This window comes from Mauremys mutica, chromosome 12 (genome assembly GCF_020497125.1).
Source record: "Mauremys mutica isolate MM-2020 ecotype Southern chromosome 12, ASM2049712v1, whole genome shotgun sequence".
Lineage (NCBI taxonomy): Eukaryota > Metazoa > Chordata > Testudines > Geoemydidae > Mauremys > Mauremys mutica.
The window spans coordinates 72,693,096-72,713,828 of NC_059083.1; the positions used below are offsets into that span (position 1 = coordinate 72,693,096).

The 20,733-nt window shown below is 38.5% G+C and overlaps 1 protein-coding gene across 5 annotated transcripts in view; it reads left to right on the forward strand.

Annotated features, from left to right (window-relative positions):
* Positions 1-20,733, forward strand: part of STXBP4 (syntaxin binding protein 4) — a 129,207-nt gene that overhangs the window by 13,685 nt on the left and 94,789 nt on the right. For 4 of the 5 annotated variants that reach the window (XM_044982666.1, XM_044982664.1, XM_044982667.1 and 1 more), the window contains exons 4-12: positions 80-175; positions 1,155-1,224; positions 2,075-2,149; positions 7,816-7,901; positions 9,843-9,975; positions 11,591-11,723; positions 16,695-16,801; positions 17,188-17,374; positions 19,923-20,001. In XM_044982666.1, the coding sequence (XP_044838601.1) occupies positions 80-175; positions 1,155-1,224; positions 2,075-2,149; positions 7,816-7,901; positions 9,843-9,975; positions 11,591-11,723; positions 16,695-16,801; positions 17,188-17,374; positions 19,923-20,001 (966 nt within the window). Of the gene's footprint in view, positions 1-79; positions 176-1,154; positions 1,225-2,074; positions 2,150-5,492; positions 5,551-7,815; positions 7,902-9,842; positions 9,976-11,590; positions 11,724-16,694; positions 16,802-17,187; positions 17,375-19,922; positions 20,002-20,733 lie in introns of those variants that run through there. The other variant, XM_044982668.1, reaches the window with a different exon arrangement.

A 20,733-nucleotide genomic window follows, 5' to 3' on the forward strand; every position in this document is an offset into this window, starting at 1 on the left:
CTGTTGTGATATTTGACTGAATGTGTTTGGTGCAATGGAGGGAATGACCAGTTTCTTGCTTTTATCTGTTTTTCAACAGGGGTTAAAATTATTGGAGGTTATCGGGAGCAAACTGAAGAAGACTATGGAATTTTCATAAAGAAAATTTTGCCAGGAGGGATGGCTGCCATAGATAGTAAATAATTACTTTTATGTATTCTGTAGAATCCTACATTACACAGGAAGCCTGTCAAGAAAACAAACTGTCTTTTTACATTTTATTTTCAGTATGTACATACAAAGTAATGTTTAGTTCAGCAAAGATTCATCGTTTTCCAAAGGGAGGATGTGGAGGAGTCACAGTAATGGACATCCGTTCAAATCAAGATTAGGCCAGTGTGAAATCAGTTTTTTGATCTGTCCACATTGTCAACTTTCCAAACTGTGAGATGCTGAAAGCTCTCAACTCCCAGTGACTTCAGTGGGAGATAAGGGCATTCAGCACCTCACATGATCAGCTCCTGTGTTTATACATTGTTCTAATTAATTCAGATTAATGTTTATGATCATGTTTTAGGTGATTTATATGGAAGGACCAAACTGTGTTGTGCAGAGAAATTGTGTTGTACAGAGAAATGGGGAAAAAATTCCAGTGTAAACTAGGTCCAACCAGGTTTCTAAACTTGGTCTGGTCTTGTCCACACTAGCCATTGGGGTGGAGGGGGAAACAAAAACAACCTTTACCCAAGTTTGTATTTAAAACTGCTCAGCAAACACATTTCCTACTCTCATGTAGACAGAGCCATTGAGTGGTTCAAACTAAGAACTGTTTTAAAAGCTATTAGAAACATCAAGAAACACAAAATATTTAATGTATATATGATAACCTACATGTAGTCATCCGTTCAAAGCTCAGCTGACAGCTAATTCCACACCTGTGGAGCATAATCCTACAAATATGCACATGGTGTGAATAGCCCCGTTAGGATCAATGGAACTACTCACGATAGTAAAGTTAAGCATATGCTTAAGTGTTTGCACGATCAGGGCCTAAGGTGATGAAATCATTCTTACATTAGATTAGATTAAAGCAAAAGTAATAGCAGTATATTTTCCATTTTTCCCTGTTAATTCATGTAGACTTTTACATTATATTTTGTTAATCTCTTTATCAGGCCGATTGCTCACTGGCGACCTAATTTTAGATGTCAATGGAGAAAACTTAGTTGGTGTAACCAGTGAAAGGTATGTTCATAAAGATGACTAAATGTTTATCTAGTGCTTAGGAAAATGTTACTAATACTGGAGTTATACAGTCAAAGACTTGGACCAAATTAAACCCCTGTTAAAAGGGTATAACTGCACCAAGTCCATGGAGTTGCACCTGCAGATTGTCCCAGAGAGCTCAATATAGCTGTCCTTACTCAACAAAACTATCATTGACATTAATGGGAGTTTTGCCTGCATAAGATCCGATTAAAGAGATTTCATGTTGTTGTGTAGGTTACAGAATGCATGTGTAAATTCATATCAAAATAGTTATTAAGACAGTATAATATTTAACATTACTGTAATTATCATGGTATTTGGCTGGATATCCATTAAAGCAAGTGATTTGGTTATATATTGCTAATAATTGGCACTTCTTGTTCTCTCAGGTGGGGTAGTTAAGGCAGAGAAGTTGCCTGTATTGTTTATGTAGTGTGATATATAGGGTCTGAGGTGGAAACACTGACTATCACTATAGAGCCCAAAACAGTGGTAGAGTTAGGATTTATGTTAAAAATAACCTTCTCCCCCCAAATAAAACTACTATAGTACAGATTAAAAAATAAACAAACCAGAGCGGAATGGTACAAAATTAAAAGCCAACTTCTACCCCATACAAACTTTTTGTGCCGTATGATAACCCAAGACTTAAATGGAATGATGAATCAAAGGTATATTTCCAAAATGGTTTGTCTGTTAAGATAAGAAATTGTTCAGTTTTCTGCCATTTTAATACTGTGTAGTGGATGCAGAGCTCTTGCATTCAAACAGTGAAAATAGGTAGATTTACTTTTTTAATTGTTGTTGGTTTTTTTTTCCCTTCCAGAGCTGTTGACATTTTGCGAATGGCATCAGCGACTAATCACATGTCTTTGCTGATTACTAGAGATGAAGAAGCAAAGTAAGAGAGTTAAAATGTTTATATTAAAATTACCACTACAGCATCCCTCTTCCTCAATAAACCCCAAGACTTTCACTAAAATACGTCATGTGTTAATATACAGATGTTTTATAAATTGGGAATCAGTCATAAGATATCCACAGTGTAATTTGGTTTTGTGTTTTGCTTAAACATTTTTATCGCATAATCCATTTTGTCAGAGTATGATACAGAGTTTTTATGATAATTTCCCCCCAACATATGCACGTGTAGTATACCCCAAGCTATGATACCAAGATTCCTATGAAGAATGATGGCAGCAGTGAATTGAAAGTGCATCAATATATTTTATATCTGACTTTCAGGGCCATGCTGTCTACATTCCATGAATATATGAAAGCTGGTCTATAAATCAAACAGAAAATATTAATCCTGCTCACCATAGTCAAACAATCAGTCCCAGTTAGTTCAGTGGGACTACTCACATTAGTAAAGGCTGCAAGTTCTGACCCATTTATATTTCATGAACAAAGTCTAAATGTTACAATTAATAATACTATAAAGTATTTGCTGTCATCATAAGCATGATTTCCTGACTGTTTGTTGTCTCTTTAAAATATAAGAGAAATGGAATTAAAAAGTGATTAGTATTTGACAGTAGAACTACTTTAACTAGTGCCAGGCATCTGAAAATAAAGCCCTTGCAGTTGTCTTTTTTTCAGAATTGACTTTTCAATCTCTTACTTACGAGCTCTGAATTAGTTGCGATAAGTAGGTTAAACTATTCAGTGCAGCAGATAGTCCAAAATTCCTACAGTATAAGGACAGTTACACTAAAATATCCCTTTAATCTTGTTATCTACAGATAATCATATAAACCGACATTGGCATAAGAAATGTTGGGATGGAAAGAAGCCAGGAAGCCCATCCAGGTCTATCCCCCCCCTTTTGAGTTAGCAGGTGTTTCCGCCAAATATTTATGTAACTATATTTGAAAATCATTGAAGACTTGCTACTCTTGTTGCCTTTCCTAGGCTCTTCCATTTATTAACTGCCTTCTATGTAAAGAAAGTCCACCTCAATTCCTTTAGAACATGGCCTTTCTTAATCTTATGCCTGTGCCTCTTTATTCCTGTATTTGACAGTAGTTCAAATGGCTTTGTAGCTTCTATCCTCTCTCTCTTCTTCAGACTGTTTTAGATATCTCTGAAGTTCACTCTTAATCTGCTTTTATCCAAAGCATACTGACCTAGTTCCTCTAACCTTCTTGAATAATTAAAATCCGTGAGCCCCTTTATCATTCGGGTGGTTTGTCCAGTGACAAGATCTCCATTAGCTATTCTAAATGTGTCCTCACTCCCTAACAGAACTCTCAGTTAATTTCCTACCATTGTACATACTTATTATATTAAATACTTAATTTATACATAAGTTTTTGTGAACGTGACTAGAACCTTGTGATAGATAAGCACCAGTTAAACAAGTGTATTTGTATTGCTATTAAGCAATGTACCAAACTGATTTGAGTCAGGGCCGCCCAGAGGATTCAGGGGGCCTGGGGCAAAGCGGGGGAGCTGTGGCCCTTGTACTCACCTGGCGGTGGTCCGGGTCTTCGGCAGCATTTTGGCGGCAGGGGGCCCTTCAGTCGCTCCGCATCTTCGGCAGCACTGAAGGGCCCCCCCGTCGCCGAAATGCCGGCCGAAGACCCGGACCGCCGCTGGGCCAGGACTTGTGGGGCCCCTTTGGGGCCTGGGACAAATTGCCCCACTTGCCCCCTCCTCTAGGTGGCCCTGTTTTGAGTTGCCCCTGGGTAGTCAGTAGAATTACTCTGGAGTTATGCTGCTGTAACTGATACCACAATCTTGCCATTTATGTTACCTCCACCCTAACTCTGTGATATTAGTTTTCTGGTGTTCGTGGTTAACATCCTTTTAGATATAGGTCTCTCCCCGCCCCCATTTTTTTTCTTTTTTACTTTTACCTTTATTCCTGCGATGATAATAATGACTACATTTTACAATCTGATTTCTCTAAAATGAGGGTATAATCAGTGCTTGATTAGTAGGGATTTTTTTTTAATTGAATAAATAATGTTTAATAATAGATTTGCAGAGTCAGCTTTAATTATTTCTTTGCTAATTAATCCAAGAACTATTTCTGAAACTTCCAGAAAAGTTTGGAAATAGTAATTAGTTGATTTCTACAGAGCCAATCATGTAAATATTTTTAATACAAAGGAGGATTCACAGTTTCATGAGATTCATTCTGCAGTCAGCTGTATATTCAAATTGTGTATCCCTCTAGGGGGGAGAATCCAAAACATACCTGTAGGCCAGGGGTCGGCAACCTTTCAGAAGTGGTGTGCCGAGGCTTCATTTATTCACTCTAATTTAAGGTTTCACGTGCCAGTAATACATTTTAACATTTTTAGAAGGTCTCTTTCTATAAGTCTATAACATATAACTAAACTATTGTTGTATGTAAAGTAAATAAGGTTTTTAAAATGTTTAAGAAGCTTAATTTAAAATTAAAATGCAGAGCTCCCCGGACCAGTGGCCAGGACCCGGGCAGTGCGAGTGCCAATGAAAATCAGCTTGCGTGCCGCCTTCGGCACACGTGCCATAGGTTGCCTACCCCTGCTGTAGGCATATAGCACTAAGTATATGAATCTTGGACACTAATGTCCAGGGTTTGATTTATGAAGTTTCCAAAGAGGAAAGGAGACACACAAAGATGAAGCTGTGGATTGAGCCAGAGGCCTAGATTTTGGGAGCTAACACTGAAAGAGATATGGGGTCATGGTGGATAATCAGCTGAACAAGAGTTTCCAGTGTGATGATGTGTCCAAAAGGGCTAATGCATAAATGTGGCATCTCGAGTAGGAATAAAAAGGTATTTCACCTCTGTATTTGGCACTGATGTAACTGCTGTTGGAATACTGTGTCAGGTTTTGGTATCCACAATTCAAGAAGGATGTTGATAAATTGGAGAGGGTTCAGAGAAGAGCCACAAGCATGATTCAAGGATTAGAAAAAACATGCCTTATAGTGATAGACTTAATGAGCTCAATGTATTAAAGTTTAACAAAGAAAAGGTTTAAAGGGGTAATTTGATTACAGTCTATAAGAACCTACAGGGGGGACAAATATTTGATAATGGGCTCATTGTGGATTCTCTATAACTGGCAATTTTTAAATCAAGATTAGATGTGTTTCTAAATGATCTGCTCTAAGAATTATTGTAGGGAAGTTCTATGGTCTGTATTATACAGGAGGTCAGACAAGATGATCACAATGGTCCCTTCTGGCCTTGGAATTTATGAATCTATGAATTCATAAATGGCCAGTGTTCAGAGGTGTCTCAGGGAGTTTAGGTAGTTACGTGCAGCTCAGTCTATTAAGGCCCAGCACCTTAAAAGAAAGGTATGCTTCTCTCAGAAGAGTGAGGTAAATTGTTTGTGCTGACTGGAAACCAGGACAGAGAACTCTGTGGAAACATAAGATCTATCTTGTGTGATTTCTACTTGCCAAATTTTTTTTTGAATATTCTGCTTATACAACTGCCTGGGACAAAGGCAGCAGGAGACTGTTAGAAAATTGGTGTCAGTTTGAATCCTGAAACCCCAACAAATAATTTCTACCCATTGAGGCTGACTGTGTGGTCAAATCTGTATCTCTGGGAATGTTTTCTTTCTTTTTGGTGCACAAGAGCCCTGAAACAAGGCCATAGAAGGATTTCTGATGCTACCTACATTCTAGATGTAAAGAAAACTCTATCACACATTTGTTCCAAATGCAGTGTCAACTCTCCCTCTTGTGTTCTCATCCTTTGTTGGACTGTGTAAGCAATTTATTAAATTAGACAACTACTTGCTGAATAAGACCATTTCAGTTGCTAATATAATATTGTAGAAAATCGCTACCTTTCCTGTAGTGTCTTTTGTACAAATTGCATCCCGCAATACTCTACAGAATTAATTCAGTTGCAGAGGTAAAAAATTGCAGGAGAAAGAAACTGAAGAGGTGTGTGCAAGGGAGGAAGATATTCAGCTAATATTTGGAGTTAGAGGGAGGAATAAAAACGTCTGCCGAGGGCAGGAGCTGATGTGGAAAAGGATCTTTCACCATCAGTAGCAAGGTTGTATGGTGGGATAGAGAAGAAAGTAGTGCTAGATGAGCAGAAGGGAAAGTAATGTGGGGTATGATTCCCGAGGTGTGGTAGAAGGAGTCCACAGAATGTTTTTAAGTTACCCAATGCAACTTTAACTGGATCCTGAAACAAGTGGAGAGCCAATGACCACTTGGGTGAAGTGGCTCTGCTTCTTTGGACATGTTAGAAGGTGGTCGAAGAGGAAAAAGCAGCACTATTCTTTCTCTGCCAGCTTGCTCTGTTATGACAGGCTTGTTGCAGGAGGGCTGCCCTCCCTCCTTTTTTTAAAACAGGATACATAACAATGTTTGCCCTTATATGAGAACAGAAGCAAGCTGTAGCTGTTAATGGCCAGTGGCTAGCTTTCCTTGTTTGATCTGTGTTTTCAAATAAAATTACCAGAATCTCTCTCAAAAACCCACAAAAAATATTTTGTAAGCTTCACAGGTATCTTTCATCTTTATATGTAGAGAGTTATTAATCAAATGTATAGTGCTGCAACAAAGAGAAAGAAATGGGGACTATCCATTATGTGAAATTTCTTTCCCCTCATTACTGTTGTAGTTTGGAATTAAAGAAAGGGATAGCCTGGAAAGAATTTGAATAGAAAATCTGGGATTGAATCTAATCTTATGCTGTTGTAAATCAGCAATTATTCTGGTGAAGTCAATTACGCTGGTGTAAAACTTGTGAAGGTGAGGTGAGAATTAGGCTCTCTGTTCCTAAATATTTGTAAGACAAATAAGTCAGCTGATATTTAAAACAATGCAGAAAAATAGACATTGTCACATTTCGTGTTTCAAAGTAGTGCACTTGATCAGACAAAATGTTGAGAGCAACAATCAGAAAAGCTAGTAGGAGCTCACTGGCTTTTCCAGTGGAGCAAGCAAAGAAAAGGCTGTCTTTATAATGCAGAATCCCTGAATAGACATGAGAGAATTCAGATATATATAAATCCTATGAATGTAATCTGATTTATTATTGTGCAGGAAAAGCAAAAACAGGTTCCAAGTGCTTTCCATCCTTCTATTATGTATCAAATATTGTGTCTCAAAATAAATAACAAAGCTAGAACAAAAGCTTTCTACCCTTGTGCTATGCATAGAATTTCTGTTAGTGAATAACTCCTTTTGGAATCAAGCAGCACCACTCTCTCATCATCCAGAGGGGTCACTGTTGAGCCGTTCCAGAGGCACTTGCAAACCAGGGTGAATAAAGCTAGTAATTAAACCTCTGTACCTTGTGGTAACCGGCCCATCTTATTTATAGACTGTCATCAGCCTCTGTGCTTGTCCTTCAATATCATGCTACTCTTTCACTTATCTGTTCTCAGTATTTTTATATCTGACAAAAACGTCATTTTTCATCTGGTGTTGAGCCATCTGACCTTTAGTACACTGTGGTCTGGGGAAATTGGGTGTTCAGAGGAAAATGTGAGAGACGCATTCTAAACAAGTGGCATCCTATGTGGTCTCCAAGGGTGCATTTCTAACTGAAGTCAAATAAATAAAAAACAAAGGTATTTTTAATTATTATAGGAAAGAATTTCTAGACCTGATGGATAAATATGGATCATGCAGTAACACAGGCTCTGGAAGATGTTCACCAACACAAGTGCTAGCTGGTGAGGCGTTAAATATTTCTACATTTTGCACTATAAAGAAGTAGTAGAGGATGCTTGATAGCTTGAAATAATGTTGGAGAACACTGTAGTCATCCTTGTATGAAATGTAAATCGGCACTTCAAAGATGTAGGTTTGGGGGGTATGGTTTAGTGAGTAGAGCAGGTGACTAGGAGTTTGGCAGGACTCCTATGTTCATTAATTACTTGAGCATTAACTCACTTTGTGATCTTGGGAAAGTCACTTACCTTCTCCATGTCTATTTCCCCATCTATATTGTATCACCTACCTCAAAGGGTTTTAATTAATGAATGGTTTATAAAATGTTATGAAATTCTCTGATGAAAGGTGTATTAACATTGCAAATTGTTGATACCTGAGAGATTGTAACTCTTCACACTCCATTTGGGGTTGCTGCACCGGTAAGGATGATTTATGTCAGGCCTGCACAACTCGTAAAGCGGCGAGGGCCATATTACTCCAAAGAAAACAGCTGAGGGCTGAAACCCCCCACAGCGCCACTGAACCCCCCCAGCGCCGCCGAAACACACACACACCCAGCACCGCCCAGCCCCCCGAAACACAACCCCTCCCCCAGCACCGCCCGCCCTGCGAAAACAAACCCTCCTTCCCCAGCGCCGCCCCGCCAAAACAGCGGTATTGAACCTTGGTAATATGTTATAGCGAGCCCCTAAGGTAGTATAATTAAGGTAAAAGAAAAATGTCTTTTTGCTAGAAGTAGAATAAGATCTTCCCCCTACTTTGTAACCAATTGCCCTGTTGAATGAATGAGGTGTGACTGAGGAAGGCATGGAAGGCAGCACCTCCAGACAGCTGCAACCCTTGGAGAGGGGCTGGGAGCCAGACCAGATCAGTAGAATAGGTCCTCTCCTCAGCCTCGCTCCCTGCCGCCGGCTCACCCGTCCCCCGCCACTGCCTGCCCGCTCGCCTCCTCAGCCCCCCTCCCTCACCTGCCGCTTGCCTACTCACCCCCCCCCCCGCAGGCCGCACAGTGAGCCCACGCGGGCCGCATATTGTGCAGGCCTGATGCATATATTGCATCTACCTTCTTCTTTAAGAAAGGTAGATACAAGATTATTTTGCTTCACTCACTCTTTTCATTTGAACGGCCAGTCGTCACGTGTCAGCAAGTGATGGCTGTTTCTGAAAACCTGAGTGCTTGGCTTAGCTTCCACTCTGAAGCTGTGTAGCCTCAGGCTTCTTTGTGGGTTTGTTTGTCCTTTTGACAAAAGGTTTCTTTTATGGGCTCCTCTCTAAGGATGGAAACAAGGGAAGTCCGGGAAAGTGGGGTGAAACACATGAGCTGTTGATTTAGGAGTATGAGAGGGCAGAGGGGATAAATTCAGCACTGCAAGGATAAATTATTTTCAGCAGCTGATACAGTGTATTGTATCTGCTCTCAACTCCAGCGTCCTATTGCTCTGATTTTTCAAATCAAGTGCATATGTTATAAAATGAACCTGGGTGCTAAATATTGCCTTCCTAGAGCCAAAAGGAGGGGGTCAGATCACACTCATTCCTTCCCAGGAGTAGGTTTAGAGCCTTCACATCTTTTCCTATTATCCAGAAAGCTGGATATGGCTGATTGCAAGACTTCCAAATGCTGGATCTTGTGACAAGCTGAATATTACACAGAAGCCTGAAATGCTTGCTTGTGGAAGCACTCGATACCACAGACACTTTTATTATATTCAATATCAAAATTAGTAATAAAAGACTTGGTCATAATGGTTCAGTTTACCCGAACTAGAACAGTTTATTAGCTTAAGTTCATGGGGAAAACTCATGCTCCTCTTCCTGACATGTACTGAACTATTTGCCTGAGCAAGACTCGCAGAAATTGATGTTGTATGTCAATGAAACACTTTGCCTTCCCTGAATGTGGTTTTTATTTCTCTTTTCTCACTATTTCTTTCATTAAGGAAAACCTGTTGACAGCCTTTCTTCTGGATCATCCTCAAGGTCACAAAGTCCTCAGCTTCTACGTCCAAAGGAGATTGTCATCAGCTACAATGGAAATAATTCTGTTACCACAACATCCCCGCAACTCTCAAAGTAATTCCTGAAACTGACTCTAGCTATCTTCTCTGAACTCCCTTGGTCAAAAGTAGTTGGGTTTAGGTGCTTATGAATATTTTGGGTGGAGCTCACTAAAGGGCTACCAAGATTGTATTTTTTAAAATCATGTTACTAATCACACCGTTGATTATTAAAACTGAAAGAATTTTTAAAGCTAACTTTTTTTGGCCATTTTGTGCCATTTGTTTACTTTTTGTGTTTTGCTCATTTTGGTGAAATTAGGCTGATCAGATTTACTGTAATTTCTACCCAGCTCCTAGTTAGTTTTTGGTTCTGATTCACGTACACTAGCAGATTGCCACAATGCTTGGGTTGCAAACACTGCAGAAGGGCTGCCAATCCAATAATAATAATTTTTTAGAAAGCCAAAAAAGAGAAAAACATGAAAATATATTTGTTGCCTATTCAGTTGAAGTCACTAGAAGCTAGAAAGGTAGGCATGGCATACATGTCCTAAATTCACAAGCTCAGCACCTTGGAATGCCAGGCCATATTTATTTTGCTGCTTCATTTTAGACATCCAGCTTTGAAAATTTTGGCCAACTTATTCAAGGTCACGCTGTGAGTCAGTGACAGAACCAGGGCTAGAATTCAGGAGTCCTAACACCCAGCACTTTGCTCTAACAACTTTTGAAACAAGTTCTATCTTAATATATATAGAAACAGCTTTATAAAAATGCTTGTGTTGAACTGAGGCAGTTGAAAAATATTTATACCAAGTTTCTGGAAAACCGTAAGCAGTAAAAATGCTGTAAGTTTTGTGGATGGTGTGATAGCACCACCTCCTGGCAGTTCTGGGAATTAGCTCTGCCAGGTCAATGCCCCTTCCAGTGGTTGCACTCCTCTCTTTCTCAGTCTGCAGGCTCCAGGACCTCCTGCTTCCTCTTTATGACTTAGCCTTCTGGCACGTTTCCCCCTTCCGGGATATTAAAACCTTCCAGCTCAAATTGTCCCAGGCTGTCCACTGCCTTGTCTATGAACCTGTTCCCGCCCTCTGATTAATACCTGTTTCCTGGCTGCTCCTCCAGGTACAGCCCAGGCAGTTAATTGGCCTACCTAGCTACTTCACTCCCTTCTGGCCTTATGTGGAGTGGACAGCCCGTCATGGTGTGGGGCGGGAGAGGACTTTAGATGGAATAGACACACAGCAAGACAGCCTTGCAGTTTGATTTACTCAAGAACACAAAATACTTTTATTTAAAGTGATTTTAAAAAGAGAAAGGTGACGTGAAACTTTCCAGATGAATGCATTTTTATGATTACTTTCAGATCCCTAGAAATATAGTTATGTCTCTAATGAAAGTAGAGAATTAGACACACTTTAATTCTATCAGTGTATATAGCACTGCATTAATGCTTAGTTTAACTTGACTTCCTATTTGTAATTGCTTAAATTAGTATTGAAATTAGTAATTTTGTATTGAGTAGAATGTGGACAGTATGATTAAATGTCAGCCATTTATGTCAAACTAATTGTTGCAACACAAGAGAAATATTGCACATGGGTCTTCATTGCTGCTTTATTCAAGCTCCATAGACTGTGTAACTGATCTTTTAATGCTAATTTTCTTTTCTTTTTTTTTTCTCTTAGTGATAGTGCATTTCAGATTATCACTGTTTCCAAGGGAACAGGCCTGGGTTTGAACATTGTGGGAGGAATTAACAGAAATGAAGGTCCCTTGGTATATATCCAAGAAGTTATCCCTGGAGGTGACTGTCATAAGGTGGATATTATAAAGTCCTCTTTTATTCATGGTTCCTTCCCATGCAGCTCTATTTTTTTCTTTATTTATTACCAACCTCAGTATAAATGCTCTCCTACATCAAGACTGATCTACTTTGACTTGCTATGCTAGCAGCACGCCAGATCTAAAAAACAGTGTTCTGATAGGCGACACTAGATTTTTTTTAGACAATGGCATCGCCTTTAGTAGAGCATCCTGTCAAGTGTCAAATCTTGCCTTGTGTTGACGATCCTGTATGGGAAGGAGGAGGCAAGTGTGTGGCTATCTTCTTTCCTTCTCCTCCTCCATGCATCCATGTGGTAGTCAGAAGGCTTACAGGGCACTCAGGAGAAAACTAGGAAAGGAATCCAGTTGTTCCTGCTGGCATGCCACAGCTGGCCCAGGGGTATAGGATTGGGACTAGTTGGTGGCCAAGGTAAAAGTTGGGGCTGGCTGGTGGTCAGGATCCCAGGCAGCTACATACTAGTTGGGAGCATATGCTTGATCTTCTTTAAAGGAGCTTAGTGGTCATAGGCACAAACTTCTGCACTTCTTTCCTTCTCCCATTTCCTATGCCATTTTATATCAGTAGAATGGCCCTTTTAACCATCCTGCACTCATCACCACTGCAGTTGATTGCCACTTAGGTGAACTAAGGTATGATGTACATAGGAATCATTATGCACATCTTCTACATGAGAAGACTGAGACACAGAAAAGTTGTGATTTGCTCACCCAAGGTCACACACGTATGTGGCAGAGCTGCAATTAGAACTCGGATCTCCTGATACCCTATCATTTTCCTTGATCACAAAATCCTATCAGTTTTTTCCCAGTTGAGACTCAAACAGTAGCTATTGCCAGGCCAGAATAAAGGGGATATCCTATAGGCCAGATAATTAAGAGTTATACTAAACTCTTTAAATATATATCTTGCATCACTGAAAGTATGTAATGGACAAGGGGAACTAATAAATCACAAAAAAAATCAGTTTTCAGAGCTAGATTTTCTAAACATAGCCTCTCTTTTTGAACCCAGGGCTATTTATAAGTGTGATATGGGTCATTTTAGAAACAAGGAGGGTGAGGTAATACCTTTTATTGGACCAACATCTGTTGGTATGAGAGATAAGCTTTCGCAGAGCTCTTCTTCAGGTCTGGGAAACTTAGGTCTGGTCTACATTACAGAGTTAGGTCAATGCAAGGCAGCTTATGTTGACCTAACTATGGAAGCATCTACACTTAAATTTTGGTCCAGACAATGTAACTGCCCCACTACGCCAACTTAACTTTACTCCATGAGCAGCGTAGAGTCGAGGCTGATGTGTTTAGGTCAGTGCAGTGTCAGTGTAGACACTACATTGCTTATGTAATTACTGCGGTGGCAGTATGCCGATGTAAGTTAGGTCGACTTCATTTTGTAGTGTAGACACAACCTTAATCAGAATATAACAGCTAAATACCAAGTGGAATAGATTGTTTAGCATAAGTAGTGAACATACATTTCAAGGGACCATTCCAGGTGAACACCCCTCCAGTCATAAGGAGGAACAGAAACGGGTGCGGGGGGAAGCAGTTGGGCGGGAAGGGTTTTTAGTGGCTTATAGATTGTTGTAATAAGTCATAAATCCAGTGCCTCTGCTCAGTCCATGATTTTTAGCGTCTAGCAAAGTTATGAATTTAAGCCCCTGGCTTGTGTTTTGAAAGTGTTCTGCAGGTTTCCTTTCAGAATGAGGATTGAGAGAGTTTTCCAGACCACAAGAAGAGCTTTGTGTAAACTCAAAAGCTTGTCTCTCTCACCAACAGAAGCTGATTCAAAAAAAGATATTATTTCACCTACCTTATCTCTTTAATATCCTGGAACTGACACAGCTACAACACTGTATACAATAGTGGGACATTTTGACATGTAAATATTAATTGTGTCTGCAAAGCAAAGGCATGAATGTTTAACAACATTAATTGCACCTGCAATGATTTGTGCCCTCAAAATTCTGCCTGTGGTTATTTGTGACCACAGATTTGTAGGTACAGAAAGGGAGGGCAGGTTAAGGCCAGACTGCAGATCAGGGAGCAAATTGGAATGCTACCTTAAAACTGCTTATTTATGGATAACAGTGATTTTTCTTTTTTCAGTCTTATTTTGTTATAGCTACCAAAAACATTTTACGGTCTTAACCTATGTAATTTAGTGCCCATTCCTTCACCGTTGTGGTCAGTGGGAGCAAGACTAGGTCATTTATTTTCAAACTGTACTGTAACACTAAAACAGTTCAAACGGTCAACATTGGAGGCTGTATTTAAATCCTCATCTTCTTGAAATTTCTCAATTTAAAATGTGATGTTTGTCATGTGAGCCACCAGAGGGCAGCATTGTAGTTGGTATTTTTGTACACTGGCGGCAAATGAAAAAACAAGCTTTTTTTGTTTGTGGTCAAAGACAAATATTAAACAACACAATATGGTGTGTTATAAAATCATAGTGTTCAAGCAGCTAAACTATAAGTATATGTATATTATAAAATTGTATATATTTGTTCCTTGTCAGGCCAGCATATTTAGGTTTACTATTTTCAAATGTTTATTTTTTCTGGGGATTTTTTATTAAATATTAAAAAATTGAATGAAGGTAGAATTTTGTATTTCAGATCTTCCAAATATTCCATGCAATTAATTACGTATAGATTCAGAAACACAGGTGCATCTTGAATGTATATATATTTTTTGCCATATACTAATGAAATATAGTAATTTTACAATCTATAAGCATAAGCTAGAAAAAAGTATGACAATATATAGAATGATTAATAATTCTCAATTCTCAACTGAATTCTCAACTACGCTGTGATTTATGCCCACTCGAAGGCCCATTTACACAGCCAGAAGAAAGTAAAAAGACCTCAGTGTAAATGAGAATTCAGGCCCCCTTTTTTAAAGTGTTGTCTTATGACTGTCTGTAACAGAAATGTGGTATGTCTCTATGTTTGCAGAAAGTTGCAAATCAATCCACTTCTCCCATCGACATAATACTGCCTCTTGCGGAGATGGAGTTATTAAGCCAACAGGAAAGCTCTCCCCCATCGACTAAGAGCGTCTTCACCAGACGCACTACAGCTGCATAGGTGCATCTGTGCTGATTTAAATTTGTAAACCTGCCCTCAGTATCACAGCTAAATACACGGTGGAAGAGATTGTTTAACATAACTAGTTAACATATATTAGAATGGACAACTCAAGCCGAAGAGGCCCATTAAAACCTCTTCAATAATAGGAGAAAAAAGGGTTAGAGATTGTTGTAATAAGCCATAAACCCAGTGTTTTTATTAAGACCATGATTTTTAGCATCTAGTAAAGTTATGAATTTCAGCACCTAGGCTTGTCTTTTGAAGGTGTTGTGCAGGTTTCCTTTGAGCATGAGGACAGAGAGGTCAGAGTGATCGCTTTGTAAAAAGTGTTCACCCATAGGTGATACGGTGTTTTTGTCTTGTAATTTTTCTGTGACAGTTCATTCAAGAGCATAATGATTGTCTGTTTTCACCCCTTTGTTGGGGCATATAGTGCACTGGCTGAAGTACACCTCATGTTGTGATAGGCATAGGACCCGTGGATCTTGAAAAGCGTGTTGTGGGAGGTATTGATCATTGTAGCAGTGGAGATACATCTACAGGTTTTGTGTTCAGTTATTAGCATTTGTTATTCAGGCAGAGTCTGGTGCTGCTTTGAGTTAGTGTGTCCTGATCTGTGAGGAGCTTGCTTCTGATGATGAGCTTGGAGAGGTTGGGCGGGGCGGGGGGTGTTTGAAGGCCAAAAGAGGGGGTTAGGAAAGATTTCTTGCAGGGTATAGTCCCTCATTGAGTAAGGGCTGGAATTGCTAAATGATACCCTGTATGGGTTTCAGTGTGAGATAGTACGTGACAATTAGGGTTGTGTGATTGGCGAGGGGTTTTTGGGGTTCCCCCCCGATCATAAGTGAAAAGCTAAACAAGTGACTGACTGAGGTTCTCATGCTCACTCAAGCCATCATGGAAATCAGACATATAGTGGCTATGTTATCCTTTGACTTACTTGCATGGTAGCAAAGCAAAAAGTCTGAATCTAAAAACAAACAGCCTGCAGCACAGGCAAACAAATCGGACAGAATGGGGTGGTCGGCTTCTCTCACAACTGAAAAAAATATATATATAAAAATGGAACAGCTAGACCTGTAGAGCTATGCTTGAGATTCCTGTAGGACAGGACAAGAAATAATGGGCTGAAATTGCAGCAAGAGAGATTTAGGTTAGACATTAGGAAAAATTCCTAACTGTAAGGGTAGTTAAGCACAGGAACAAATTGCCTAGGGAGGTTGTGGAATCTGTTACTAGAGGTTTTTAAGAACAGGTTAGACAAAGACCTGTCAAGGATGGTCTAGTTAATATTTAGTTCCCTGCACTGAGGCAGGACTGGACTAGATGACTTTGAATCCTACATTTCTATGATTCTGTGGTTGACAGGCAATTAATAATATAGCGTTTATTAAAAATGAATAGTATATAGTTGAGTGGTTGGAAAAATTGGTCAGCATATTTTTCCCTCAAAGCAGTTATAATAGTGAGTCTGGTGCATTCATACCTTTTCTGCACGGTAACAATTTTTGAATGTTTGATACTGATTTATAGAACCAAATAGTTGAATATAGTATTGATTGTTTCTTTGTGCCTTTTGACATCTAGTACATACAACACGTTCTTTCATTGCATAGTTATTCTACTAAGCAGCAGCACAGAAGATGTATATTACCAATGGAAACTACTAATTTACAGATTAAACATATTGGTCCAGGCAGAAAGTCTGGCCAACCTTGACTGTTTCTTAAATTCATAGGTTCAAAAGTACATGTTAAACTGTTGCAATTAGAAACTTGTTTCAGTTGCATCTTCAGCAACAATCAATACAGAATGCCACACTTGGATTCTTTATTGTTACTGTTAGGATGGACGACTCAAGCCTGGAGACCAGCTTGTATCCATAAACAAGGAGTCAATGATTGGAGTCTCCTATGAAGAAGCAAAAAGTATAATCAACAGAACAAAGCTGAGGTAATTATTGTACTACAACAGCTAAACCCCAAAAGTGAAATTTGTACAAGTTTTCTTTTGAGTAGTTTGAAATATTTTGTGAAACGTGTTTGAAGTAAGAAGACAAGTTCATGCGTCTGAAATATTAAATACTCATTACTATAAAAAAGTTCAAATATGTTACTAATCTAAGTGATGCAAAATTAAGAAAATTTACTAGCTCTGTCACAAATGCTACACACCTGTCCTTCACCGTCATAACTGATTATGAGGAATGAAATAAAAACAAATGTCAAAAAAATTCTCACCCCATGAAGCTTGGACAAGTAGAATTTTGCAAGGCTGCTTTATTATTTTATGAACAGTGTTGCATATAATATATGTAAACCATTTATTTTTAAATTTAGATCTGAATCTGCCTGGGAGATCGCTTTTATCAGACAAAGAGTTTTTCCCAGTTACTTTGAAAATCCTCAAAGTCCTGGCAGTCTCTTGACATCTGCTGGATGTGGACAGCAACAGACACTACTCGCATTTAATCTTCTTTCACCGCCTAATGAGAATCTGACTTCAAAGGTGTCCACACCCTACACTGTGAGTACAGTCTTGTCTTCTTGTTTTAAGAAAAGCCAAATAAGAGATGAATTTTCTAAATTAAAGAAATCCTATTGCAACTTTTTTCCATATTTCAGTATTAGATTAATGGCATGTAGTTACCATTCCAGTATGTAAGTGATTGTATGTAATGGTCTCAAGTTGCAGAGGGGGAGGTTTAGGTTGGATATTAGGAAAAACTTTTTCACTAGTAGGGTGGTGAAGAACTGGAATGGGTTACCTAGGGAGGTAGTGGAATCTCCTTCCTTAGAGGCTTTTAAGGTCAGGCTTGACAAAGCCCTGGCTGGGATGATTTAGTTGGGTTTGGTCCTGCTTTGAGCAGGGGGTTGGACTAGATGACCTCCTGAGGTCCCTTCCAACCCTGAGATTCTATGATTCTATGATTGGACCCCGCCTCAGAACATGAACTTTCCTAGGGTATTCCTGGGAGCTTTCTGGTAGATGTATAAGATCTCTCTAGAATCAACAGTACTGGCCAATGGAATGAGAATATTATCTGAAATCATTAGTTGATCTCACTTCTCAATTAAATCTTAATTGAGATCCTAGGTTGTCAAATTCTTCTTTTGAAAAAATAAACAATATCTAACCATTTCCATTTTATATTTCAGATATGGAGGAGATTTTGAATATTAGTAAATAGTGAAGAATAATAATCTATTATTTAAAGATTTTTTTTACAGTGCTTATTACCATAACATAGGGGTTTATATACAACTTAAACCGCAAAATGAGAATTATGTGACGCCATGTACAATCGTTGAAATTAGAAAACACTGTCATTTTTTCAGGGCTAAAATCAAACAGAAAATAAGCTCCTTACACCATACCAGAACAAAGCCAAAAAACCTAAACCATATAAAAAAAGACTTCAAACCTTGTTCCTTGCTGGGCTGCCAGCTACCTGTGACTATTTGGTTTATTTGCTTTATTTGCACGTATCCTTTCTGGTACATGGTATATCTGTATCGCTTGCTAGTGTGGAGTTGCACACTAACTTGTGTTAGTGGACGTTTCTCCTCTGTGTGAAATGTGTTTCTCTCCCTGACTTTAGGAGACTCTTGACAAGTTCCTTCAATAAAAAAGAAGTTTTTTTAAATAATAAATTTTTACACCTTATGATAATAATAGAGTTTGGAGAGAGAATATAGACTACTATAAAATCTTTGTTTAGAACTATGTTGTTTTATCACACTGAAGGAAAAATATAAACATTTTAATGAATGTAGCACATCGTTAGTGCAGACGAAACTATTTTAGTGTGTGATGGTGTGAAAGTTTTGAAGACCAGGGATAGCTAACTATTTTAGAACAGCCCTCTGTTTTCTGTCTTTTTTTAAAAAATATATTTAATTTATAGTTCTTTTTAGAGGTGAACAAAATATTCTATTTGAATAAACTGGAATTATACATTATAAATATATATATTATTTTTTAGACTATGTAGTCAAAGGAGTTGGTTCCCCTGTGTCCATATTTGAAACCGATGCCTTTGTATTCCTTTTCAGAAACATCCTGTGTAGGGTGCAGCCACACTTTTTTGGTGTTCATTGTCATGGTTATTCTGCAGATAATGAACCTCAGACGCTAGAAAATATTACCACGTTTGTTATATTGCTATTGTGTAATGCTAAATTTGTATACACTTACAGCTCTGCCAGAGGGACAGAGCCTTTCAACTATAGCTTACCAGGTCAAGTTCAGCTGTGGTCCGTAATGACCCACTGTGATTTGATAGTTGTTCAGCAGCCCATACCTAATTACTTTGGTATCAGTCCATTTCCCTGTTCCATTTTGAACTAATGCTCCATCTGCCAATAGTCTTGGCAAAGAGGCAAAAATTGGATACACCATGAAAGACAGTCACTTTTGCAACTTTCACCAGCATTAAAATTCAGATGCAGAAAACAAGATGAGGGGAAAACAAGCCCTGTAAAACAACCAGAGCAAGTTTTTCACTGCTATAGAAGTTATTCTAGTATGTTACATGATTTACAGTATACTGCACCCTATTAAATATGTGGCAAAGTGGCCCTCTTCTGTTTCAGCACTAGGTTTAACACTTTTAATACAAACCTAATCAATAATGATCTATAATAAGTTTTCTAATAGAATGTCTCATTTATGGGCTTTTTATTAAAATATTTATGTAATAAAAATAACACATGCTTTCTGAATTGAAAAATAACTCTTTAAAAGCTGTAAAATCATCAGTGTGGGCTACACCTCAGACAGAGCAAGTTTACATTGGCTTCAATTACTTTTTAAATAGTACCATATAAAAAGTACTCTGTAGTGCTTAGGCACAGTGGGTATGCCACAGTAGCCTTTACATTCTGAATATCATTGCTTTTTATGGTCCCTGTAAGAGTTTAAATGTAACATTGGGTTTTGGCTTCAGTGTTCTTCCAGTATTGTTTTAATCTACTCAGCCACCCATTTTTTTAAAGGTTAACATATGTTTCTAGTCTTGTCTTTGACCTACTTTAGCAAATGTCATTTCATGACTTGTGATTTTCTTTCATAGATGAAAACAGGATTCAAGAAAAGAGAACAATCTCCAATTACTTCTGCAGACAGCAGCCCTGCTAATGTGTCTGCTACTGGTAAATGCTTATTTAATTTTTTTCCCCTTATTTTTTGCAATTACTCTTCCACAGAAAGTAGTACACAATGTGATTTACTAGGCTTTAAGGAAGGGTGTATGGGCCATTTTTCTAGCAGTGAATAAAAAGCTAAGATGAATGGATTGTTCAACAATCCCTGTCAAATATAATTTACGTTGGACAGTTTCTTGGACAAATAGTTGAAACTAAACAAAGACGAATGATCATAACGTTTCAGTACAGCAATAATAATCAATAGATTCAGTTGAAGCCAGGTAATGAAGACTCACATATAAATCAAGACTAGGTTGCCATAGAAACAGGGCTATCTCAGTTTGATAAAATGCTGTAGAAGTATATATACTTCTGGCAGGTTTTTTTTTTTAATTTTAGGAACAAAAATAATTGTTAAAGGGGCTTATATGTAATAACCATATTGATCATATCTCTAGATATATATTTTGGAGGCGCTGAAGGAAAAATAATCAGATCTGATCTTTCACAACAACTATATCTGACTTGACAGTAATAAATCCCTCAGTGAGATTATGTGTGTAGTATTTATGAACAATGAAAATGCACAGGCATGACATACACACTTACATTGGTGTCAAGTATGGCTACACTAATGGTTGTGCTCTGTACTGCTATGCAGTAGACCTGGAGCCCTCTTACCACTCAGTTGGTACAAATGGAAGCAGTATGTTCATTACATCTGCCTCTCTAATTGAT